General features: G+C 45.3%; 2 protein-coding genes across 10 annotated transcripts in view; one reads left to right on the forward strand and one right to left on the reverse strand.

Moving 5' to 3' along the window:
* Window positions 1-6,595, reverse strand: part of CNPYb (FGF signaling regulator protein canopy b) — a 79,484-nt gene extending 72,889 nt beyond the window's left edge. For all 3 annotated transcript variants that reach the window (XM_055075561.2, XM_055075559.2, XM_050186194.3), the window contains exon 1: window positions 1,543-6,595. In XM_055075561.2, coding sequence (XP_054931536.1) covers window positions 2,191-2,817 — 627 coding nt within the window. In that variant the 5' untranslated portion in view covers window positions 2,818-6,595 and the 3' untranslated portion in view covers window positions 1,543-2,190. The remainder of the gene's footprint in view (window positions 1-1,542) is intronic.
* Window positions 6,596-13,657: 7,062 nt separating this feature from the next.
* Window positions 13,658-21,180, forward strand: part of LOC126539330 (uncharacterized) — a 68,812-nt gene continuing 61,289 nt past the window's right edge. For 2 of the 7 annotated variants that reach the window (XM_055075540.2, XM_055075542.2), the window contains exons 1-2: window positions 13,671-13,953; window positions 15,096-15,191. In XM_055075540.2, the coding sequence (XP_054931515.1) occupies window positions 13,948-13,953; window positions 15,096-15,191 (102 nt within the window). In that variant the 5' untranslated portion in view covers window positions 13,671-13,947. Of the gene's footprint in view, window positions 13,954-13,991; window positions 14,012-15,095; window positions 15,192-21,180 lie in introns of those variants that run through there. The other 5 variants (XM_055075544.2, XR_008614310.2, XM_055075539.2 and 2 more) reach the window with 5 other exon arrangements.

The following is a 21,180-nucleotide window of genomic DNA, read 5'->3' on the forward strand; positions in this document are numbered from 1 at the left end:
TAATGCACACAATCTGTTTACAGGGAGGGCATGTAATGTGAAAATTACAGGTGAAATGCCAGAATTCAGAGTGCACTAGAAAAAGATGCATGAGGTGTGCCAAAGACAGTCTATTACTTGCAAATACAAAACTGCTTCCGTGATTTTCATTCGGGTTGACTTATTATCACACACGTTGTCACTAATAACATAGTTTTGACATCTTGAAAAATGTCTTTGCTGGCACCCTACAGGTCCATTTCAAGCATTATCACTGCTTTTAACAAACATTTCAATTTTATCATAACTCTATTGTAAATAAGGTTTATTGTGCAAGGTCACAAGCCAGTAAAACATTGAAAATGCGCACATACATTCAGTAGTGCACAGATGGGGAGTACCTTCCTTGGAAGTTGTATTTTCAGTTGGCATGCAGAAATGTGTGTGTGTACACACACACATAGGTAGAGTTGAGTGTGCTACTCTATAGCCTCTTAAATACCATCATGATTTCTTGCCTAAAATTAAGGCACAGAAATCAGACGGAAATTGTGGTGTACTAATGCATGTGCCTCTGTCAATAGCATAGTTGGCAATGCCAGATTCAACTTACAGGTGCGGTGGTGATGTCATGCGGTTCGTTCACGAACCAGTGACTGAATGATTGGCCTCGGCTGTGTCTTGAGGCACAGAAAGGAGTAGGGACAACTTGCCTATCGATGCTCCAAAGTAGGAGTGTGGGATACTCAGGGAAAGATGTTGAAGTGCGGATTACCTGTGGCAAGCCAAGATTCTCTGAGAGGAGCTAAGCACCTAAGAACAGCACATGGTCAAGATACAGCCATGCCCTCACTAAAAAGTTTTCTATCGAGGCCACTGTTCTGTCGACTAGATTTGCACAGTGACGCAGGCGCATAGTCAGGACAGCTGACCATGTCATACAGGTGAATGCATTTAATTTGCTGCAGTAGAGTGCTAGTTATGATGCAGTGTGTTGTAGAAAAGAAACCACACACGCAGATGCCAAGTGTATACTACTACATGCACCTTTTGGCATGGCACAGCCAAGCTGCAGCCTATGTCGAGGGACCATGTAGCAACTGCCCTACAAAGAATGTGCCTTCTTATTTCACCCTATCATGGGTGCTTTTCATTGCAAAACTGCTGCTTTTAGATTTTTAAATGAAACCTGTCTGCTAACATCCTAGTAAAATGAGTGAGAAAGGAAGCTGAGCACTGCCCTACATGTGGTCTCTCAATATGCTTCGCAGATAAATCAAGACAGTTGGTATAACTGTGCTGTCCTGCTAGCCAGTAATTAAGTTAGCAAAGCCTCACAACTGCAATTAAGTATCGCCCAAAATTTTTGGCACCTATTCACTACACCCACTAGCATATTCATACTGTCGTTACATCAATTTGCTGCAGTTGATCGCCCTGCTCCCAATGAATCTGATACCCTGCTGCCATTATTATCATTATCACAGAACCATGACAAAAGTACTCAAAGCCACACACTGATTCAATGCTACCAGGAACTGCAAAAGCTTGTACAGAACTCACTTCTAAACCATAAATCCATGACCGGTTCTTCTCACTGCACTCTTGCTTTTGACAATCCTGTGGAAGCAAAGCTCCTCCTGGGGCCAACGGTGTCTCCTCTCCTGGTTGAGACAAAGCAGCATGACTCTTGACGATGTCCTCTATCCCCTTGCTCACTTATGTTGGGAATATGATGTTTTGCACTTTTGAGAGGGTGTGCCCAGCACTCAATTGAAGCGCTGATAATAAGCACTATGTGAAAGGGCTCCAAGTTTTTCATATAGAGGTGCTTTCTTGTTTGACTGGACAACAATGTTGTGTGCTGCGAGTCTGGTATGGTTATACAACCGAACTGGCAGTCTGCAAGGTTAGTTTGGTCAGCAGCAACACAAAACCAACACCAGAACGCATTGTTCTATTGCAGAGTGGAGCCAAAGTTTCATGCTGTGTAGGAAATAGTAGCAAGGCTTCATTCATTTGTGTTAAATAGGTATTTATACTTGTTGATCCACACGAGCAGGAAACAGTAGACGAGGACAAACGTAGGAGGTCACACGTGCCGCTTGACTTATTATGAAGTATTTGTGCACACCACATATTCCGTTGACTCGGACGAACAACATGTAAGAGCGGTTTCATCAGAGTCGCCGCTTAGGGTGTAGTAGCATTTCATAGCTCGGTCTTACGGCTGGCAGGAAATGAGTCGTCCAGGCAGTCGGCGTCGCCTTTGCGTAGCACGCGCTGGCGGCACAGGTAGGTGGCGAGTGGCTCCTCCTGACTGCCGAAGTACCATCGCTCGATGTCGGTCTCGTACTGCTCGAGCAGGGCCTCGCACTGGCTCTTGAGCTGCGTCACCTCGGCCGAAGGGCTGTCCCAGAGCTCGTACGGGATGCCTAAGTCCACCTTGACGCCCTTGGCGACTAGACCATGCAGCGTTCGGAACGTAGTGCTCGTTCCTTTGGCGAAGCGCGTGCTGTCCTTACGTTCCTTGTGAATATTGTACTCGAGCAGCCGGTCACACACGCCGTCTAGCGACTCCACTAATCGTAGTTCAGAAACCGCATACTTCTTGCGTTTGCGCCCGCCGTCTAGGGTGTATCCGGTCTCGATGACATCGTGCGTTTTGCCAGTCTCCCCGAGACGTGCTTCCAGCTCCACGGCGAGGTACTTGCACGCTTCGCACCTGGACGCATACTTGACACCATACAGCGTCTCTTCTACGCTCTCATCCGCTGCTACACTGCTCAACGTAGCGCTAAGCGCAAGGATGATCGACGCAAGACACAATCCGCGCATTGCCCCTTCAGGCACGCAGCACTGACCGGCGCTTCTAGGCTATACGAGCAATGCGAGTCGGCCGCGAACGCTACTAGACTGGCTTGATATCCGGCGATTAGATAAATGTACAAAGGTGCAACCATAGTGCAACTATAGAGAAATAAATTTAAACAAGAGCGGACACTCCCATAGAGCCCAGCGGCCGAATTGACTGTAGCACACCAAGCGGATGTTGTTGATTCCTTCCGGTTTCGGTTTTGGGCGCGCGCGTTTTGAACACCAGTTGGTACCCGCCGCGCCGGCTCCGCTACTCGGCGCGGCATTCATTCTTTTTCTTTTTTTTTTCGCTTCTGCTGAACCTCGCGTGGCCTTGGCGTGGAATCGTTTCATTAACAAGTAGAAATGATTGCGATTGACCTTTACAAGACTGCGCCGAATCTGTCAGGTGCAATTTCATAAAGAAAACGAAAGACGTCTTCTGAAATGATGAAATGTTTATTTTGCTCTATATAAATGCTCGTTCCGGGCTTCTTCTGCATTCATCCAAAGTTGTGGCACCAGGTAAGCAGCAGTCGTTGCCGTACGATGCTTCACCGGATGCCATCAGCTGACAGAAAGTAAATTAAAAGCATGTATCATTTTGGTATATTGACCTAACAGGAGTATTGCGTGTAGAGGCGAAACGTGCGTAAGTGGTGAATGAGCGGCATTACAGATAAATTCACCCTCTAGCTGTTATAGTGAGAAACTCTATGGTCGCGGGCGTCTATAAATGTCGAACGAAAATCCCTCACGTGACCTGATCCTAGGTGCCTAGGGACAGGGTCGTTTAGGGACTCTTGAGATCGCGCCATGTGGCGCGTTGAACATAAGCGTTGAATCTCCAGCCCACGCTGACCGCTGATATATCTCGGCAGTGGGTTCAGTATTTGTTGGCGAGAAGTCGTGCAGTAGCAGTGGTGTGGCATGTCGGCGTTTGGTCTCGGTGAACTATGGTAGTGTGAGACTCGTATTTCTCTAGTGATGCTGACGATCGAAATATTCAAGTGGCGTCGCGCCTCGGCAATGCAATTTGCGAACCGGCGCTGTGCAGCAACGCCGCTGTGTTCGCCCTATTAGGCAGCGTCATCACATCGAACATGCACCTTTACCAAACTTCGTTCTTTATTCTGCCTTTACTCGATGGGTGTCGTAGGTGGAGCTATTGTACGTGTTCTTCGCCACGACTTACGTTACGTAAGTAACTTAAAGAGACACTAAAGAGCAAAATGATTTCTTCTGCACCAGTAAATTACCTTTCCATCACACGAAAAACACCACTCTCACCATGATAAGACGCTTGGTAAACTAGAAAAAGCGCAAGAACGAAAGACAGGTGGCGGTGCCTCTTTGAAGTTCCCGCACCTGGTCGCTGTGACGTCAGGGATTTTGATGGCACCTTCTATGGCCTACCTAATTATATAACCGTACAATTTTACTACATTGTGTTCTAAAGGAGGCAAATATTAAACATGACAAGTTTCGCTAACCTGTACTCAGCCAACGCGGCCCTAATGCGAAAACATGCTTTGGAATCCCTGACGTCACACTGACGTACCGGCGTCGGGGTTTCGGCGCGAAATTCAAATACTGATACTTCGACCTTCATTTTGTCATCTAATAAACAAACTATTATTTTGAAATAAGTGCCTGCAGGGTTCTCAAACAAGGCTTTATTAGTCGCAACTGATTTATTGTTTCGCTTTAGTGTCCCTTTGAGGTGGTGTTTGCTCACAACTGTTCACGCGTCGTTGAAATGGGGCAGCGCATGTTTTCAATCATGTTCAGCGCTTGTGTACCATCTATGACCTCATGTGATTTACTTTTATCATGGGCGTTACGCCAATTATCGCGTAGTGCTGTGAAGTTAAAGGAGCTTTAGTGACATCACATGGTTTGCCAGAATTCCACAAACTAAAATGCAGAGTAGATGTTTAATATTATTCGTACTAAGGGCGCAATAAACACGGTGAGGTGGAGCTTAATACTGTGCCCTGTTATGTTCAGCTTCATCTCTGCCCGTTTCTCGCGCTCTTAGTTTTAGCAATGGGACGCAGGGTTCTGTGTAAAGTTGGGACGAATGAATGTGTATATGTGTGTCTGCAATAACTTCACTGCAACATATTTGTGTAATGCGATGAAGCAAACAGTGTATTGTGGTGACGGGATGTATGGCAGCCCTAGTTCCAGCTTTGATGTCCCCGTTACCCTGAAGATACTGCCCTACCCGCTTTAATATAATTTCAGGTGCTCTTGAACTCCCTATTTGCCGGTATTTTTATTTTCACATGCTGAATGGTCCCACCGCAATACATATATGTAGTGAGGTGAAGCTTATTATAAAGTTGCCAAATGCTTTGACAGTGTCAGACCTAACAGTTTTAGAATGACATGGCCAATACAACAGCCCAGACCTTCACTTTAACAATTTTATTAGGACTTTCAAACTAATCTTACAGCACAGAAAAACAATGTAAACACCTCAAGAGTTGATTAGCAAGTAATACTGGAAAGCACAAGTCTAGTGGCCACTCAACCAACAGACCTTAAGTGCTTAAAAATGTCTAGCATATTGATGCAGGTTGATCAGACTTATTGCGATATTGGTTGCTTTACAATGAAAATAATAGTATTGGATAAGAGGATGCAAGCGACTCGTGTGCTGCTTGGTTATGCACACCAAATGGGTGCCAGAAATACCCAAACAGAGTGCTTGTTTACGCATGCTGCTTGCGTCCACTAATCTAAAGCTCTCTAATGTCAGCAGAGAGGCTGTAAAAATAGAGCTTTGGAACTTCACAACTCCAATTTTGTTTCTTGTGTACTCATACAACCTAAACACTACGCTTTCGTGACAGCATCTGGCTAGCTCATAGCCACATTGAATTAGGGGAAGGAAAGAACAGCTTGAATAAACATACACTATGTCTGATCAGAAAGTTTTGGTCGTTTGAGTGCTCCCAACATTGTGACTTATCATAGAAAACTGCTGGGAGAGGCATAGAGGAAAAGTAGGTCAAGGGGCTTTTAGAAAGAGTTGGGAAGGCGCATTTTGGCAACTACATCATTGCGGCACTTCATTGCACTGTGCACACGTAATTCTCGTCACTTGCTCAATTGCATTAGTGATAGCGCCGATGCATTGTCCTCTATGCTGGCATGCACCATTCGCAGCACTGATTGCATCCTCCTCTACACTTGAGGTACTGCATGGGGCACATTTCTGAATACATCATCCTCTTCACTCCCTACATAAGGTGTCAATAGTGCTGTAGAGAGATGGCATCACCAAACCCAAGAATTGTGGAAACATTTGGCTGCCGAAACGTCCAAGCAATTGAAATTCACTCGAGCATCCACAATGCATGGTTTGGAAAAAGCATTGACAGAAAAACATGAATATCTATCATGCTAAGGGAGAAGTTGAGAGGGAGCAGCATTTTCTTTTTGTGACAGGTCGGGCAGCCGCTACTCTGCTGGCAGTTTTGCCTTCAATAAATATGAGGACAACGGCTCAGCATGTCAGCCATCATAACATTGTTCTTGCATAAATGCAGGGTGGGAAATCATTGAATGACAAAATCTTCAAAATGCTGTTATGTTACATTTCCTCGTGTGCTAATGTGAGAGGTTGTTGATATCTCAATCTTAGTAACCAAAGAAGGCTGCTCGCAATGGGTGATCCTAGGTTTAAGCGAACTTTAGCTCTTAACAACAACAAGAATGCCAACAATGTAAACTTGCATGAAAATTAAACTTTGTGGTTGCAGTGATTTGTCTTTCTTGAGCTGGAGGGCAAGACTCAGTGGCTGGACTTGGAGAAGGAAGATCTATCCCACCTTGGTGGTGGTCCAGCTTTAAAAGATTCTATCAGTGTTACACATCTGTGGTGGTCTAATAACAAGGGATGATAATATTGTGCAGAGTAAATAACTGCATGTTGGAAATTGCCTGGAAGAGGATATGGGTGCTTTGACAGCTGGACTGTGACACCACACAGGTGTACGTGAAGCCTTTGCCAAAAAGGTAGTTAATTGCATCAATGCACTATGCGGCATAATTTGTATTACAAATGTTATGCTGTTACGCAGTGTAATACCATATTTATTCATGTAAGGCCCACACTTTTTAATTATTTTTTACGGGGCCTTACACGAGACAGCTTATGGCTATGCACTGAGGCCCCAAACTGCGCTCAGACTGCAATGCAGAATAATGCAACCCATGAACATCCACTTATTCAGTCATTGCTTCCACTGCCATTGTTGCTGGACACATTGCCACATTTTGCGACAAAAGCAGTGATCACTCAGTTAGAGGCCCGTCCCAATATTATTCCAAGAATTCTTTAAACAGTTCATTTTTTCAGCATGAAGCATGTCATGCCTCTCAAGTAAACTACTTTGCACTGAACCACATCCTGCCCAACTAGAAAATTAACCACGCAATAGGCTACTAGAAGTAGCTAAAAAATCAGCAGTTTTCTGAAGTCAGCTTGATTTGCAGCTCCTAAAATTGGCTATTATTAAATTAGGGGAAGGAAAGAAAAGCTTGAATAAACATACCCTATGTCTGATCAGAAAGTTGTGGTGGTGTGATCCAGGCTAAGGTAGTAAAAGGAAGCCTTTTTGGCATTGGTCTACTTCTGTACCAAAACCAGGCACTGCAGCCGAGGCGACTTCACTTGGCTTTGACATCTTCAAATTCGCTTTCCCTAGCACAGAACACTCAGTCGAGTTGAGCTCAATGCACATCACCCACATTGGGGATGCAAAGACGTACGGCCAAGAGAATGCCACCTTGACGAAGCAGACACCACAGACCTCAAATTAACAAATGACACCAACTATCCCAACTGCGAGACCCTCCATTAAAACCGGAAGGGCAGTACACTTACCTAGCATGGGCAACTGGGGCCTTCATCCACAGTGTCAGTACGACTCTGCCCCAAGAGGCAGCAACCATTATCCAGTATAAAACTTGATGTGGGGGTGAAAATGTGCCACATTCACAAAATCATGGTTTCAGGCTGGGACCATTTCCGTGATGCACTTGAGTCTGCAGAATGTGAACGTGTTGAAGAATCGATAGCAACACGCATCCTTTACACACTGCAAAGAGTAACATGCGAACTAGAGCTTACCGGGGCAACATCCAGCCCTGACAAGCACTTGCTGCAACTTTGGGGTGAGCTAGCCACGCTGCATACTGCATACTTAAATTGAGCTGCACGCAACAAACCCTGATCAATGTTCTGCACAAGACTGAGCAGATAAGATGTCATGCTAAGAAACTTGCCAGACTAGTGGATGGATCACTGCACGTCATTTGAATGTATAGGTCTCAGTAAGATGCTTAGTAACTCAGGGGACCAATTGCAATGCATGCTCACTGACCTGGAGAGGCAAAGCAGAAGAATGGGTCTAAAAATTCATCTGCAGAAAACTAAAGTAATGTTTAACAGTCTCAGAAGAGAACAGCAATTTACAATAGATAGTGAGGCACTGGAAGTGGTAAGGGAATACATCTACTTAGGGCAGGTAGTGACGGCGGATCCGGATCATGAGACGGAAATAATCAGAAGAATAAGAATGGGCTGGGGTGCGTTTGGCAGGCATTCTTAGATCATGAACAGCAGGTTGCCATTATCCCTCAAGAGAAAAGTGTATAATACCAGTACTCACCTACGGGGCAGAAACCTGGAGGCTTACGAAAAGGGTTCTACTTAAATTGAGGACGACGCAACGAGCTATGGAAAGAAGAATGATAGGTGTAACGTTAAGGGATAAGAAAAGAGCAGATTGGGTGAGGGAACAAATGCGAGTTAATGATATCTTAGTTGAAATCAAGAAAAAGAAATGGGCATGGGCAGGACACGTAATGAGGAGGGAAGATAACCGATGGTCATTAAGAGTTACAGAATGGATTCCAAGGGAAGGAAAGCGTAGCAGAGGGCAGCAGAAAGTTAGGTGGGCAGATGAGATTAAGAAGTTTGCAGGGATGACATGGCCACAATTAGTACATGAACGGGGTTGTTGGAGAAGTATGGGAGAGGCCTTTGCCCTGCAATGGGCGTAACCAGGCTGATGATGATGCGACACATTCTCGGCTATAACAGGATGAACCAAATACTGCAATACTATTGAAAACAGGCTGCTTGATCTTCAGTGCATATGTGAGTAATTTGAGGAACAAGTTGCAGATGCTTTCCCCGACCACCTAACAGTCACCAGAGTTGTACGCCTAAGGTTGACACGTGCGACAATAATCTCTTTTTGCATCAAAGCATCGCCAATAGAAGCCGCTTCGGAGGAAAGATATATGGGTTCTTGGTTGCAGTCGAACCACGAAGAATGTTGAGCAGTCTGCAACGAGGAGGTACTGGTGGCCTTTCGTGAAGCCTGCCCAGGCCTTAGGGTTGCCAGTATTGCCAAAGCCTCTTATGCAACCAAATGGTTGAAATATGAAGTTACAGTAAACAGCCAAAGACGTTTACCAACGGTACAGGTGGAAATGCAGGTAAAACTCGGACCAGCACACTTGGTTGCAGCAGTGATTCGCTGATGAGGAAAGAAGGTGACTTAACAGTTGGTGATAAGGTATACTGAATGCAAGTATGTGCATATTTACAGGTACTGTTAGGCTGAAACAGATGAATTTTCTCTAAAGCAATATCAAAAGCTCTTTTTTTTTTTTTTTTTTCCAGGATGCCACTGATGTGCTTTAGGCAAGTGTGGACAGGGTTATATGAAGCTGCATAGGCAAAATGATACAACTAGGTACAGCTGTTAAGCATAATATTTTTTCTGGACTAAATTCTTGCTCCTTGAACTCATTCAAGATCATTAACTGTAGCACCAAAGTAGTGGACCACTACCAGAACCAAGACATGTAGTGTGCCCATCTCCATTCTTGTGCTTATGCCAGTCTTCTTTTTTACAGCAATAGCTTCTATGGGCTAACTCCCCTGGTTGTTCTGATGTCTGCTGGTGTTGTCACTGGAATTCCCAAATTTCTTTCTAGAATATTCCAAATAAAGTTCTAATTGTGCTGCGAGGATTCAAAAATATGATCAAAAGATTGGCACTCCACAATTCTACATTTCAGCCACTCTGCTGAAGTTACAGTCATGGTGAATACTGATCCTGGAGAGCGCAATCAAGCCAACAGGTGCCATGATTGGCTAACACCTGCTCAATGTCTGCGTACTGTATATAGAGTTGGCGTCCACACCTACAAGTTCTGACACATCACCTTCCCACTTGTGAAGGCAGTCCTATGTTAATTTTTCTTCTTACATGTAATGACAGTGATTGGGTGCATCTGCTTCATTAATCTTCTTCTAGTGCTTGGCTTCTCAGATTTACTGGATAAGCTGTTGGTGCCTTGTTTTCCTCAAGCACAGCGCAAGACTTAGCAATGGGTAGCCCAAATATAGATTTGAGACAACCAAAATAAATTCAACAGTAAGAAGCTAAAGGGTTGTTTTGGTGGAGACCAGTGGCGAAGTCCGGATATGAAAGAGGAGGAAGAAAAGTAGAGTCTTTCCACTTCAACACTGGGAGGCCAAACTCCCACAAATAAATACGGCTCGTGCTTATTTTACTTCTCTAAAGGAGATTACTGACTTGCATTGGCAAGTGTTCACTTCAACAACCACCGCATGAAGCAACCTTCCTGAGCATATTTCACCAGCTACTGCATCATTGTTGTGTGTTATCGAGTGAAACTGCAATTTTCTTTATGCTACGACTTGTCCAATTTTGTGTTTTGCAGTAGGATGTTAGCAGTGCTATTAAGGCACTTAAATACTTGTGAATAGTAGTAGAGAAAAAGAAAGTAAGGAAGCAGTGGCTTTTTGTGTGTAGACTATGAATACACTTGGTGCTCTCATGGTAATTTGTTCCCTATCTGTTAAACTATTCTAAACAAGAAAAGCTTATACACAATTATTGTGCAAAGTCAGACCACAACTAAACCGGAGGTATCCTTGGTAAGCAAAGAATATTTATTTGGTGACATTTTCTGCAGCCCTGCTATTGGGCTTTCTTTCCTTCCTTTTCAGCTGTGCAGGTTCTTAGGAAGTTATGAGACAGTCTGAAAATTTAAATAATTGAAAGACTTAGCGAAACCTTTTTTGGGTTTTTTCTTGGTTTCAGATTCTGCCCATTGCATTTTAAGGCATGTTTTTCATGTTTCTTGCTAGTTTTTTTTTTTGTGTAAGGCATGTTAACACTTTTTACACCATGTCAAGTATGTGGTGCAATAGAGTTCTTGGATGGAGTCTTGCCCTTTCATTCTGTACAATATGATGTCAGTTTTTTGTGTCCAAGGCTGTTTTAAATTTGAGTGTGACTGTAGAATTTTGCTAATTCTGCCTCCGTCACCCAAGCTTGGAAGATTGCTACCCACTGCTGATGGCAAGACACATGTGATTTTTTTTTTCCAATAAAAGGAAGTCTGTCACTCATCCTGTGCACTGGTTGTCTTTGTCTTTTTGAATTACAATTTGTTGCTATATTTGCTCTGTAGTTGATTTTCAGATTAGGAATGGCTATCATAGTTGACATCACTTAACCATATTGCACACAATGTGGATGATATGTAGTTGCAATATATGGCCACCATAAACATAATAAATAGAAGTTAATAATTCAAGAATATCATATCGATGTCAACTTAAGCCCTCCAGTTTAAAGTACCAGCACACTTATGAACAACGAATCAATTCTCAAAGAGCATGTGCAGTCCAGCCAAAAGCATGGGCATTAATCTGCATTGTGCTCCAGCATTGAAGGTGATTAACGCGTTCCATAATGGCGAATGTGCTTTAGGTTTCCCTGCAATATGAATTTGTATGCAATGTACAAAGAAATGTCAATGAAGCTTACTACGAGCACAGATACACTTGCAAATCATATCACAATTGAATATAATGACCACAGTGTAAACCTATGTGCCCTTTCCACTCTTAGTATGCTTTACTGCACAATGTTTATTTCCACCCATGTATTACGGTGTAGCAAGCTACAAAATAAACATTGCATGATTGGGCTTTTTAACATTACCTTTCTGGCAACACATCAATGTTTCGCGGTGAAGCATAAGCAATGTACTGCGGTGAAGCATACTAAAAGTGGAAAGGGGCCACTCTCACTGGACATAAGTTCTTTAATTATACACTCGCGCAGCCGCTGCTTTTCAGGTCACCTAAGTGGACATACTATGCTGGGTGATAGTGGCCCCCTCCCACTTTTTATGCTTCACCGCGTAACTAAAATGTACTGCGGCAAAGAAGCATTGCATTTGTATTGAGTGAATAAACAAATTGTTTTACAGAAATAAACGCGCACCATGCATCAGTCTACCACACGGAAGAGCACCGCAACAAAAGGTAGCTGATTCACTAAGGCCGTGTAGCCCACTTATTAGTCGTAAAGGATATTATGTGTAATTCAAGATTTCATACACACAGAAATATGTTTACGTTCGTACTCCTCGCGTAATAAGACTCCCAGAACTTCCACAATAGAAAGTAATTTACAACACACAAACGCAAGGAACACAGACACATGCCTCGTTTTCAACTCGGTCGTCATGCAAACGACGTCTAGCACGGAAAAACGTGAACAAGCTGTGTGTTAGCATCGTAAACTTCATACTAACCACAATCCCGCGACAGCCGCTAATGAGACCAAAACGGAAGCACATGTCTGTGAACGCGCAAATGGAGTTTGTTCTTTATTCTATGTGGAGCCCCTAAGTCACTGCACGGCTGCACCACTCGTTACAAGCACAGCACACTAACCACACATTCAGCACTGAACAATGGGCGTTCGACACAGTCGCATTTACATGCCTTGTACATCACATCCCTCGACGTCCGCTAAGCAAAGGCGGACACGACGACGCCACATCGCGGTTCGCTGAACTGCGCTGCCAATGCGCTTGGCCACTTCGACATTTCAATTGTCACCACAGCCGGGTTCTCAAGGAAGCACAGGTTCTGTACTGCCAGAGCTCACGGTGGCCAAAGCCGCACTACCACGGCTTTCCGCCAAGTAACACAGAAACTGCAACCAACACACAAGCAACGCAAGCACAATCACATGAGCAATGTTGAACAACGCGCGGTATGGTGGCTAGAAGGCGTCGGTCAGGGGCACCATCGCGCCTTCTCAAATATCCCTAAACAATCCTGTCCCTAGGTGCCCTAGGCACCTAGGATCAGGTCAAGGGAGGGATTTTTGTACGACATTTCGGACGCTTCCCATGATGGTTGAACGATTGCAGCGCCAGATTTCCCTCTAGTTATACTTATGAAGCAATAAAGTGATGGATTATACTTATATGAAACACTATGGTTTCAAGGAAGCCAGTGGGGCCTAAATCTACCGCTTGGCAGATGTCTTCACATTCTAATGTTTCGGACGTTCTAGTCATCAAGCGTCTTCCCTTTCTTTAGATCACTATCATCATCATCATAATTTTTTATGCTGCAGCAATGCCTCCTTTACTAGATGCCTGCCGCGTCGCTAGTCTTCCCATTGGAGCGGAGGTTCCCGTAGTTCAGGGTAGACCCGGAGAGACGGCGCTCGCAGCCGACCCACTTCCTGTTGCGGAGGAAGTGACGATTACTAGGCTGGCGCGCGCTCGACCAATGGCTTGACGAGAGACCGCGGGTCCTGCCTCCGAGATCGAAAACAGACGCTGCTAAAATCTCGGAGGCAGGGCTACGTGATCTAGGTTTGCAGCGGCCATCGCAGCTAGCGCTCGCAGCCGACCCGGGTTAACCCGGGTCGGGAAGAGTAAAGAGGAGAGTGGCAGGAACCAGCTTCTCGGCTCACGCGGCAGGCATCTAGTAAAGGAGGCGTTGGCTGCAGTTGTCAATGCGCGGATGCGCGTATGTGTCTGTCTGTGTGTCATCTGTCGACAGCTCGTGTGCGCGCGTGTTATGTGGGCGGTACACTTTGATCGTTGTTTGTTTAAGTTTCACTTACAACTGTAGATTCGCTAGCTGGAAAAGTAGCGTCAGTACTGAAACCGTGGCGTTTTGAACTTTGTTGTCGGTTGACTTCGTCTACGGAAGGTGCAGTGCTTGTTAGCTGCATGAGGGTGAGTGAGCTCACGAGTCACTTGTTACTTACCGGAGACAATGCTGGGAGTACGACACGTACGCATGGCATCGTTAATCGCTTTAAAAAGTCAAAGGAGCTGCTTGCAGCTACGCAGTCCTCCTCTCCATAACCCGTGTCGCTCTCTGCGCTTACGCCATGGGATAGAAAACGGGAGTGTGATATGTACCATGTTTATGCTGTCTAGATATGTTTGTGGTATGCGGGCTTCGTCCATTGACTTTGCTACCAGCAATCGTTGTGGCTACGCTTGTTGGGACAAAACATTGGTGGCGCAAACTTTGAAATTTCGCCTGCGCGCGTCCATGCTCCGCGCCCGATCTGCAAACGCTAAAAAAAAAAAAAGGTTAATTGCTCCATACTGCTTGCTAAGCGAAGGCCGCCAAGCCATTGGCGAGGTGGGTGGTGCTTTTCTCGATGCCCGGCTCAGCCTCGCTGACCGGCATTCTCTTTTCCTTTTCCTGCGCCGGTCAGAACGTTTATCAGCGGATGCCGAGCGGAAACGCGCGTCCGTAGCGGATCCGCCAGAGCTGCCGCATTTTGTTTTTCTTGTCCTATGCTCTTGTCGAGTTGTCTATCGCTCCGATGAGTAAGAGGGACAAATAAGTGCACGCGTGCGACGCGTGAGGAAAATCGCGTGGTTTCCCCGACGAGAATAATCGGACCACGGGACGTCCAGCCACGCTAAATATGCTTTGCGGCCTGGTGGTGTGTTTTTGTTTAGGGTTACGCATTACTATATATCGTGCTTAAGAAAAATAAAAACAAATGAAATTAGTTTTATACACGCATACATATACATGCGTTATCACATTCGCGCACTTCATCGTGAATATTCCAAGTTACACATAGGTTGTGCTGCAAAACATTCTGCCATAGGTGCTGCAACAACAAAATTTTTTGACACTTTTTTTTTTTCTTAGCTAAAGAGATTTGTGTACAGTATGACTTACAGCACACAGTGATCAGACGGTGACAAACAGTGCGCACTAGTACAAGGGTTTTTTCTCATAAGAGGCAGAGCACCCAGAAATGGAGGAGGTCATTGTCCACATGTGGCAAATGTTCACGCAGACATTGAGCGCCACTCAATTGGACATAATTAGGACTCTTCCTGTGCAGGCTTCCGAGAACCCGCCCTTCGCTGCAGCCACTTCATCTCTCGAGAGGAAGTTGCAGACGCTTGTCCTTCACGGCTGGTGGTGCCCAGACAACAGCGTGTGTCTCACTTGTTTACAAGCTAAAAACTGCACCACCAGTTAGCGTGCATGAAATTATTAAATTATGAGCTTTATTTTCAGAGGAGAGGCCTCATTGTAGGCATTCTCTGCCAAAAATGCTCCTGAAATTCGTTTAAAAAATTTATTTAAGTTAAATGAACTTAAGTTAGTGTGACTTGTAGTTGTATGAGCAGCTTTCCCTACATTGACCTACACATAGGCGTCTGCAAAGCCTCTGTTCTGTTGACAGCAGGGCAGAAAAATGACCTTCAAGGACCATCTTCAGAAATGGGCAGAGGATTAGAAAAACCAGCACATCTTCAAAGGCTGGAACCAGGAGCAATAGCTGTGTAACATGTACTTTGCTATTGATGATCCAGCATGATGCAGTTCAAGAAACATGGAACATCCCTCATTGTTGTGAGAGAAATTCCAGAGGCATCAGAAGGAAGATGAAGAGATGGCAGTTTACAAAATATTGCAATACCTGAGCAAAAAGGTCACTGTGTACGACTTAGCTTATTTGGATGCGTGGAAGAGGTGGATACCTCAGTGGATGAGGATAGAAAAGCATGGCATCTCGCTGATCTAATGCCTGACATCAGGCAAGATGTAGGCAGTTTGCCGAGTCTATGAAAAAGGCACCACCTACAGACAATAAAGCAAAGAAGGCAAAGGTGTGAGAATACATGTGTGAAACATGCCTTGAACAAATTTTATTTTGATTTACTTGTAATGGCAAGTTATGCTTCGCGTTTGCACTAGTTTGTGTCGTCTTGTCTGAAGCCTGCGATGTGTCATGTCTAATCCCGCCAGAATGAAAGCCACTAAAAGACAGCTGTGCAATTAAATCTTAAGAAACGGCTAATGTATACACCGAGTGCATGCTTGTTGGTGCCAAAATGCTCCGCAGCATAAAGTTCCTAGAATAACTAACGTTGCGCCAATCATTGTTAACCTTGACCACCGCTTTTTATTGCAACCATGAGTGTCATGTTGAATGTCCACATGTCTTTTTTGTACACTCATTGGTGCAGCAATTTCATGGCACACCACGGCAGGTCTTACCGAAAGCGGGACATGTGAAGCATTCTGTGACATATCAGTGGGGGTGAAAGGGGAGCTTCATGTTCTGAATAAACGATAAAAGACAACCTTACCCCTTTTTGAATACGGAGAAGCACAGAGTGGAAGAGGCGATGTGCACTTGGCTCCACACTCGTGACAGGTGCAAGGGTGTGGTGCTTTCAGCTGGAACTTCCTTGTAAACAATTTAGACCAGGGGTTCCCAAACCAGGTGCTGTGAACTGTACTTTATGGTTTCGCGAGGTGCCAGAATGAATCCGATTCCATACCCTCATGGGAGGATTTTATGCTACAGTTTTAATTTAATGATTTAAACTACCACTTCTGCACTTCAGCAGCCTTACGAGAAAGATTAATTTATAGCAACAATCACTGTGAGGCCATGGATAAGCACATTTATACGAAAAAGAAGTTTGAGAAGGAAGGTCGCAAGGCTAGAAAGTTTGGGAACCCTTGCTCTAGACTATGCTGCAGCTGCTACTTGGAAAGAGCCAAAGATGAAGATGAAAAGCTGGCACTGCTTTTGTTACGGCAAGTCAGTTATGCGGAAGTCTGTAAGGTGGGAAAGGTTCACAAGAAGGTTAATTAGTTCAGATTGTAGAGTGACTCACTTGGAAAGGCATTGGTCTCTGGTTTGATCCTTGAGCCAGGAAAATTTTTCTTCAGCTGCGAAGCTTTACTTCTGAAGAACCTGTATGGGTTTCCTTTGTAACTTGACTTTTGTTGTTCAGTGGATATACCATAGCAGCGAATACAGAGGTGTCACTGAGTTATATTCAGCCAAATCTTTTGTTGGCTCACGCAAACAACGAGTTTCTGAGTGCCAATGCCTTAGTGCAGAAACAATTTTGCAGATTACTCTCTTATATGCACAAGTTTTGTGAGCAGTAGCTTAACCTTAACCATGTTGAAAGCTCACTCCTTGTAATGCACTGAAAAGCAGAAAAAGTGGCACTCGCATGAGCTAGCTAAACATCTTGTAGTGGAAACAGTGCGACAAACGAGGACTGAGGAATGCACATGAGCGCTGCAGAGGAAACGCATACCAAGGAACAAGAAGGGTGTGGGACTTGCAGTGGTTAGTCCACAGTTGAGTTGTTAGTACAGCACTTTTTGTCTTTTTCTTCCTGTTGTGTTTTCTGGTTTTCTTTTCCATTTGCTGGCATTCCCTCATGTACTACCATGTCAGTTGAACAGAGGTAAGCTCCTCCGTCAGTTTTGCTATGCACAAAGTGAAAAGAAATGGTCTGCCTTGTTTTTACCAGGCTTCAGCACTCTCAACCCAGACCATTTTTTATGATGGAGACATTTTTTTTCTGTTTCCCAGATGTAGTCAGTAACGTTAGAAGGCTACTTTCTGAGACCTGGTGGAAAGCATTTAGTCACTCGTGTGTGTGTATGTGGCTGTAATTGACCTCCCTTCTTGTTCTTCATTTTTTTCAATAAGCAACCAATTACTACCGCTATGTATGCCATCAGGTCTAGGAGCACAGCACTGATGAATGGAGCTTATGGCCAAAAACAATTTTTTTAAACTTATATGATGTGTCAGGAGTAAGAGGTGGAAGGGAGAAAGGTATTCCACTTGATCTTCCAAGTGGGTAGGCATCTGCAGGCTGGAATGGTGAAACCAGTAAACAAGTCTAAATGAAGAGCTGAGGCATGCTGCCAAAGCTATTTATTAATCTTCCATATTCTTTACAACTGAGCAAGAGTACTCAACTCCACACAAAATGCTGTTCATTGTGAACTTTGTATCCTGATACTTTGTCTGTGTACAGTAGAATATAGCCTGTTTAACGCCATCTTGAGGAATGGATGCCAATTTGCATGAGTTGCCTTTCTGCTCTCTTTTGTGATGTGCACAAGTTATGGAGTTTTAGATAAAGGGTAGGGAAATGTGCAGGAAGCTTTAGTATGGTACTTGCTGCCACATTGCACGCTAACATTGAAGAAGAGCTGCAAGTGATGTTTTACTTGTATAGAAAACACAATATAAAGCTTTTAGGACAGGAAATCATTTGCCACAATGGATGAGGTCACACCATCTCTGGCTTCCAGCACATATTGACAAGATTAAGTGAACTTTGCACATCATCGCAATAGGTACCTGGCTGCACACTTTTCCACTGGCCTTGAAAGCATACCTTCTGACAACAACTTCACCATCATTGAGGATCCGAGGCAGAAATGAAGACATCAAAAAAGTGCAGATTTTAGTGGGCAAAGCACCACCAAATCGCTTCAGCAAAAATTCACAACACTGTATGCGCCCATTGATGGCAACCAAAACTCCAGCTTGCAAGAAACCAAATTGTCACACTCCACCTGTGGAAACTCGCCCTTGGACAAGCCAAGTGGGTGCAAATTTAACGCAAGGAAGAACATTCTTCTAGTTGATGTGACCATGTGGGCCATGCTGGGTGCATTGAAAGCTGTTCAGATATTTGGACGCATACAGTTGCATTCTTTCACTGTGCATGGACATCACATGAGCGCTGGTGTCATTTTCAACATCAATACAGTCATTATCGACAAAGACTTGCAAGAGATCTTGTACTCTTTTGGAAACATTGTTGCGGGGATGTTGCAAATATTGTTAGGAATGGCCTGCCGAGGTAGTGGCAATGTGCAAGTTTTTTCAGCCAGCTGCAGCTGCGAGCGTTGCGAGCTTCCCCGAAGAGAACCATGGAAGCCTATCACAATTGCTGCAGTGACTCATTTCGTAGGGACCTCGAGGTGCTGCTTCAACACCCCCTCGGTGCCGTTGTGACTAAACGCGATCAGCGGACCAATATTGTTACTGAACCCGCCACCGCCGACATGTTCTCTCTGCAGCAAGCAGAGCTTCCGTAACAGAAGGGTGCCTTGCGGTACGTGGGCCCCAGGATTCGTCACAGTCTGCTGACACTTGTGGCGACTACAGGACGCAAGACAGTGGACAACTGGCGACCACGCTGCAGGGGTCAGCTCGGGGAACCAACGCGCCTTTCAAGACGTAAGCCCCGAGTTCTGCGAAGCCCGTCTCACCTTGGAGGGGGCAGTGAAACTTGTGTGGAATGTGTGTGTGTGTAAACCCCCTACCCCCTTCCCTCAAAGGCGGACCGGCCACGAGAACTTTCTACACTGACTGGTCGAACGTTTCCCTCACCTAGGGATCTAGGGAGAACGAAGTGTTTATAAGCAGCTGTTGTCGGCTGCTAGAGTGTGCTCTGTGCTCGTGAGCTGCGTGCTCGTCATCGTGCTCGACCAGCAGTGTGCTGAGTGTGTTTGGAGCTTCGTGCTCGTAAGCTGTATGCTTCGTCTTGCGGGCTCCATTTGGGAGCCATGCTAGACTGTTGAATGTATCTCTTGTTTAAAATGTAAATACTGTAAATAAACCTTGTACGCCTAGTTCCTCCCAAGTTCCTCTCTACAGCCTACAACTCCTACAAATGGTGGCAGCGGCGAGATCGTCCGACAACTCTTACAGTGTATAAAAACCATATTTACAATATATATGTACAGGATGAGCTAGAACAGCTAAGATGGCTGACCACCAACATCACGTAGCAGCCAGCGTCTCCGATCTTCTTCGTCCTCTCTCTTCTCTCATCCTTCCGTAACAGGACCCCCGGATGGTAAAGCGACGTCTCGACGCGTGGCAGGCGAAGAATTGCGACCGAAGTATGGCTTCAGCCGCGATACGTGGACCACGTCAACAGGCATCGGACTTGAGGATGCATCAAACTGTAGCGGCACAATCTCGTAATTTACGTCAACTTGACGTAGGACTTCGAAAGGCTCTCTGTAGCGAGAGAGAAGCTTCTGGGAGAGGCCAACCCGACGACATGGTGACCAAAGGAGCACCCAAGCACCTGGCGCGAACTTAACATCGCGATGGCACCGCTCATAATGCTCTTTTTGTATATGCTACGAGGCTAATAAATGACATCGTGCGACTTGAGGTGCTCTGTGAGCGCGATCGATGACTTCACGAGTGTACTCAGTTGCAACACGTGGCACAGAAGGGAGGATGGTGTCGAACGGCAATGTGGGGTCGCGACCATACAAAAGATAAAAGGGTGAATATTTTGTGGTGTCATGTCGGGACGAGTTATACGCGGATGTCACGTAGGCCAGCATGGCGTAACAGTTGCGGGGATCGTTGGAGACGTACATCAACAGCATCTCTGTGATTGTTCGGTTGAGATGCTCCATCAGACCATTTGTTTTGTTTCTGGGTGGTAGGTGGTGGACAGCTTGTGCTCAGTGGCACAAGAGCGGAGGAGGACGTCCACAACTTGAGACAAGAACGAGCGGCCACGGTCTGTAAGTAACTGTCGAGGCGCACCATGGTGGAGAATAACGTCATGAAGGAGAAAATCGGTGACGTCGGTTGCGCAACTTGTCGGCAACGCCTTTGTTATCACATAGCGTGTCGCGTAATCAGTAGCGACGGCAATCCACTTATTCCCTCTAGTGGTCGTTGGAAAAGGGCCAAACAGGTCAAGGATTACGCGAAAGAACGGTTCAGAGGGAACTTCAATTGGATGGAGTCATCCGGCAGGTGGCAGGGGAGGCTTCTTCCTGCGCTGACACAATTCGGAAGTTGCGACATAACGAAGCACAGAGCGGTAGAGACCTGGCCAGAAGAACCGGCATCGTAGGCGGTCGTATGTACGCAAAACTTCAAGGTGTCCCGCGGTCGGTGCATCGTGAAGTTGTTCGAGAATGGCATGTCGCAGGTGAAGATCAAGGACAAGCAGCAACTCAGGGCCGTCAGGGTTGATATCGCGGTGGTAGAGGATGCCGTCGTGCAGCATGAACATGCGGCACGAGCCGTTGGTGCTGCCAGATTGCACTCCAGCAATGATGGACTGTAAGGATGGGTCGCGTTGTTGTTTAGTGTGCATGTTGGT

The sequence above is a fragment of the Dermacentor andersoni genome, chromosome 11 (assembly GCF_023375885.2).
Source record: "Dermacentor andersoni chromosome 11, qqDerAnde1_hic_scaffold, whole genome shotgun sequence".
Classification (NCBI taxonomy): domain Eukaryota; kingdom Metazoa; phylum Arthropoda; class Arachnida; order Ixodida; family Ixodidae; genus Dermacentor; species Dermacentor andersoni.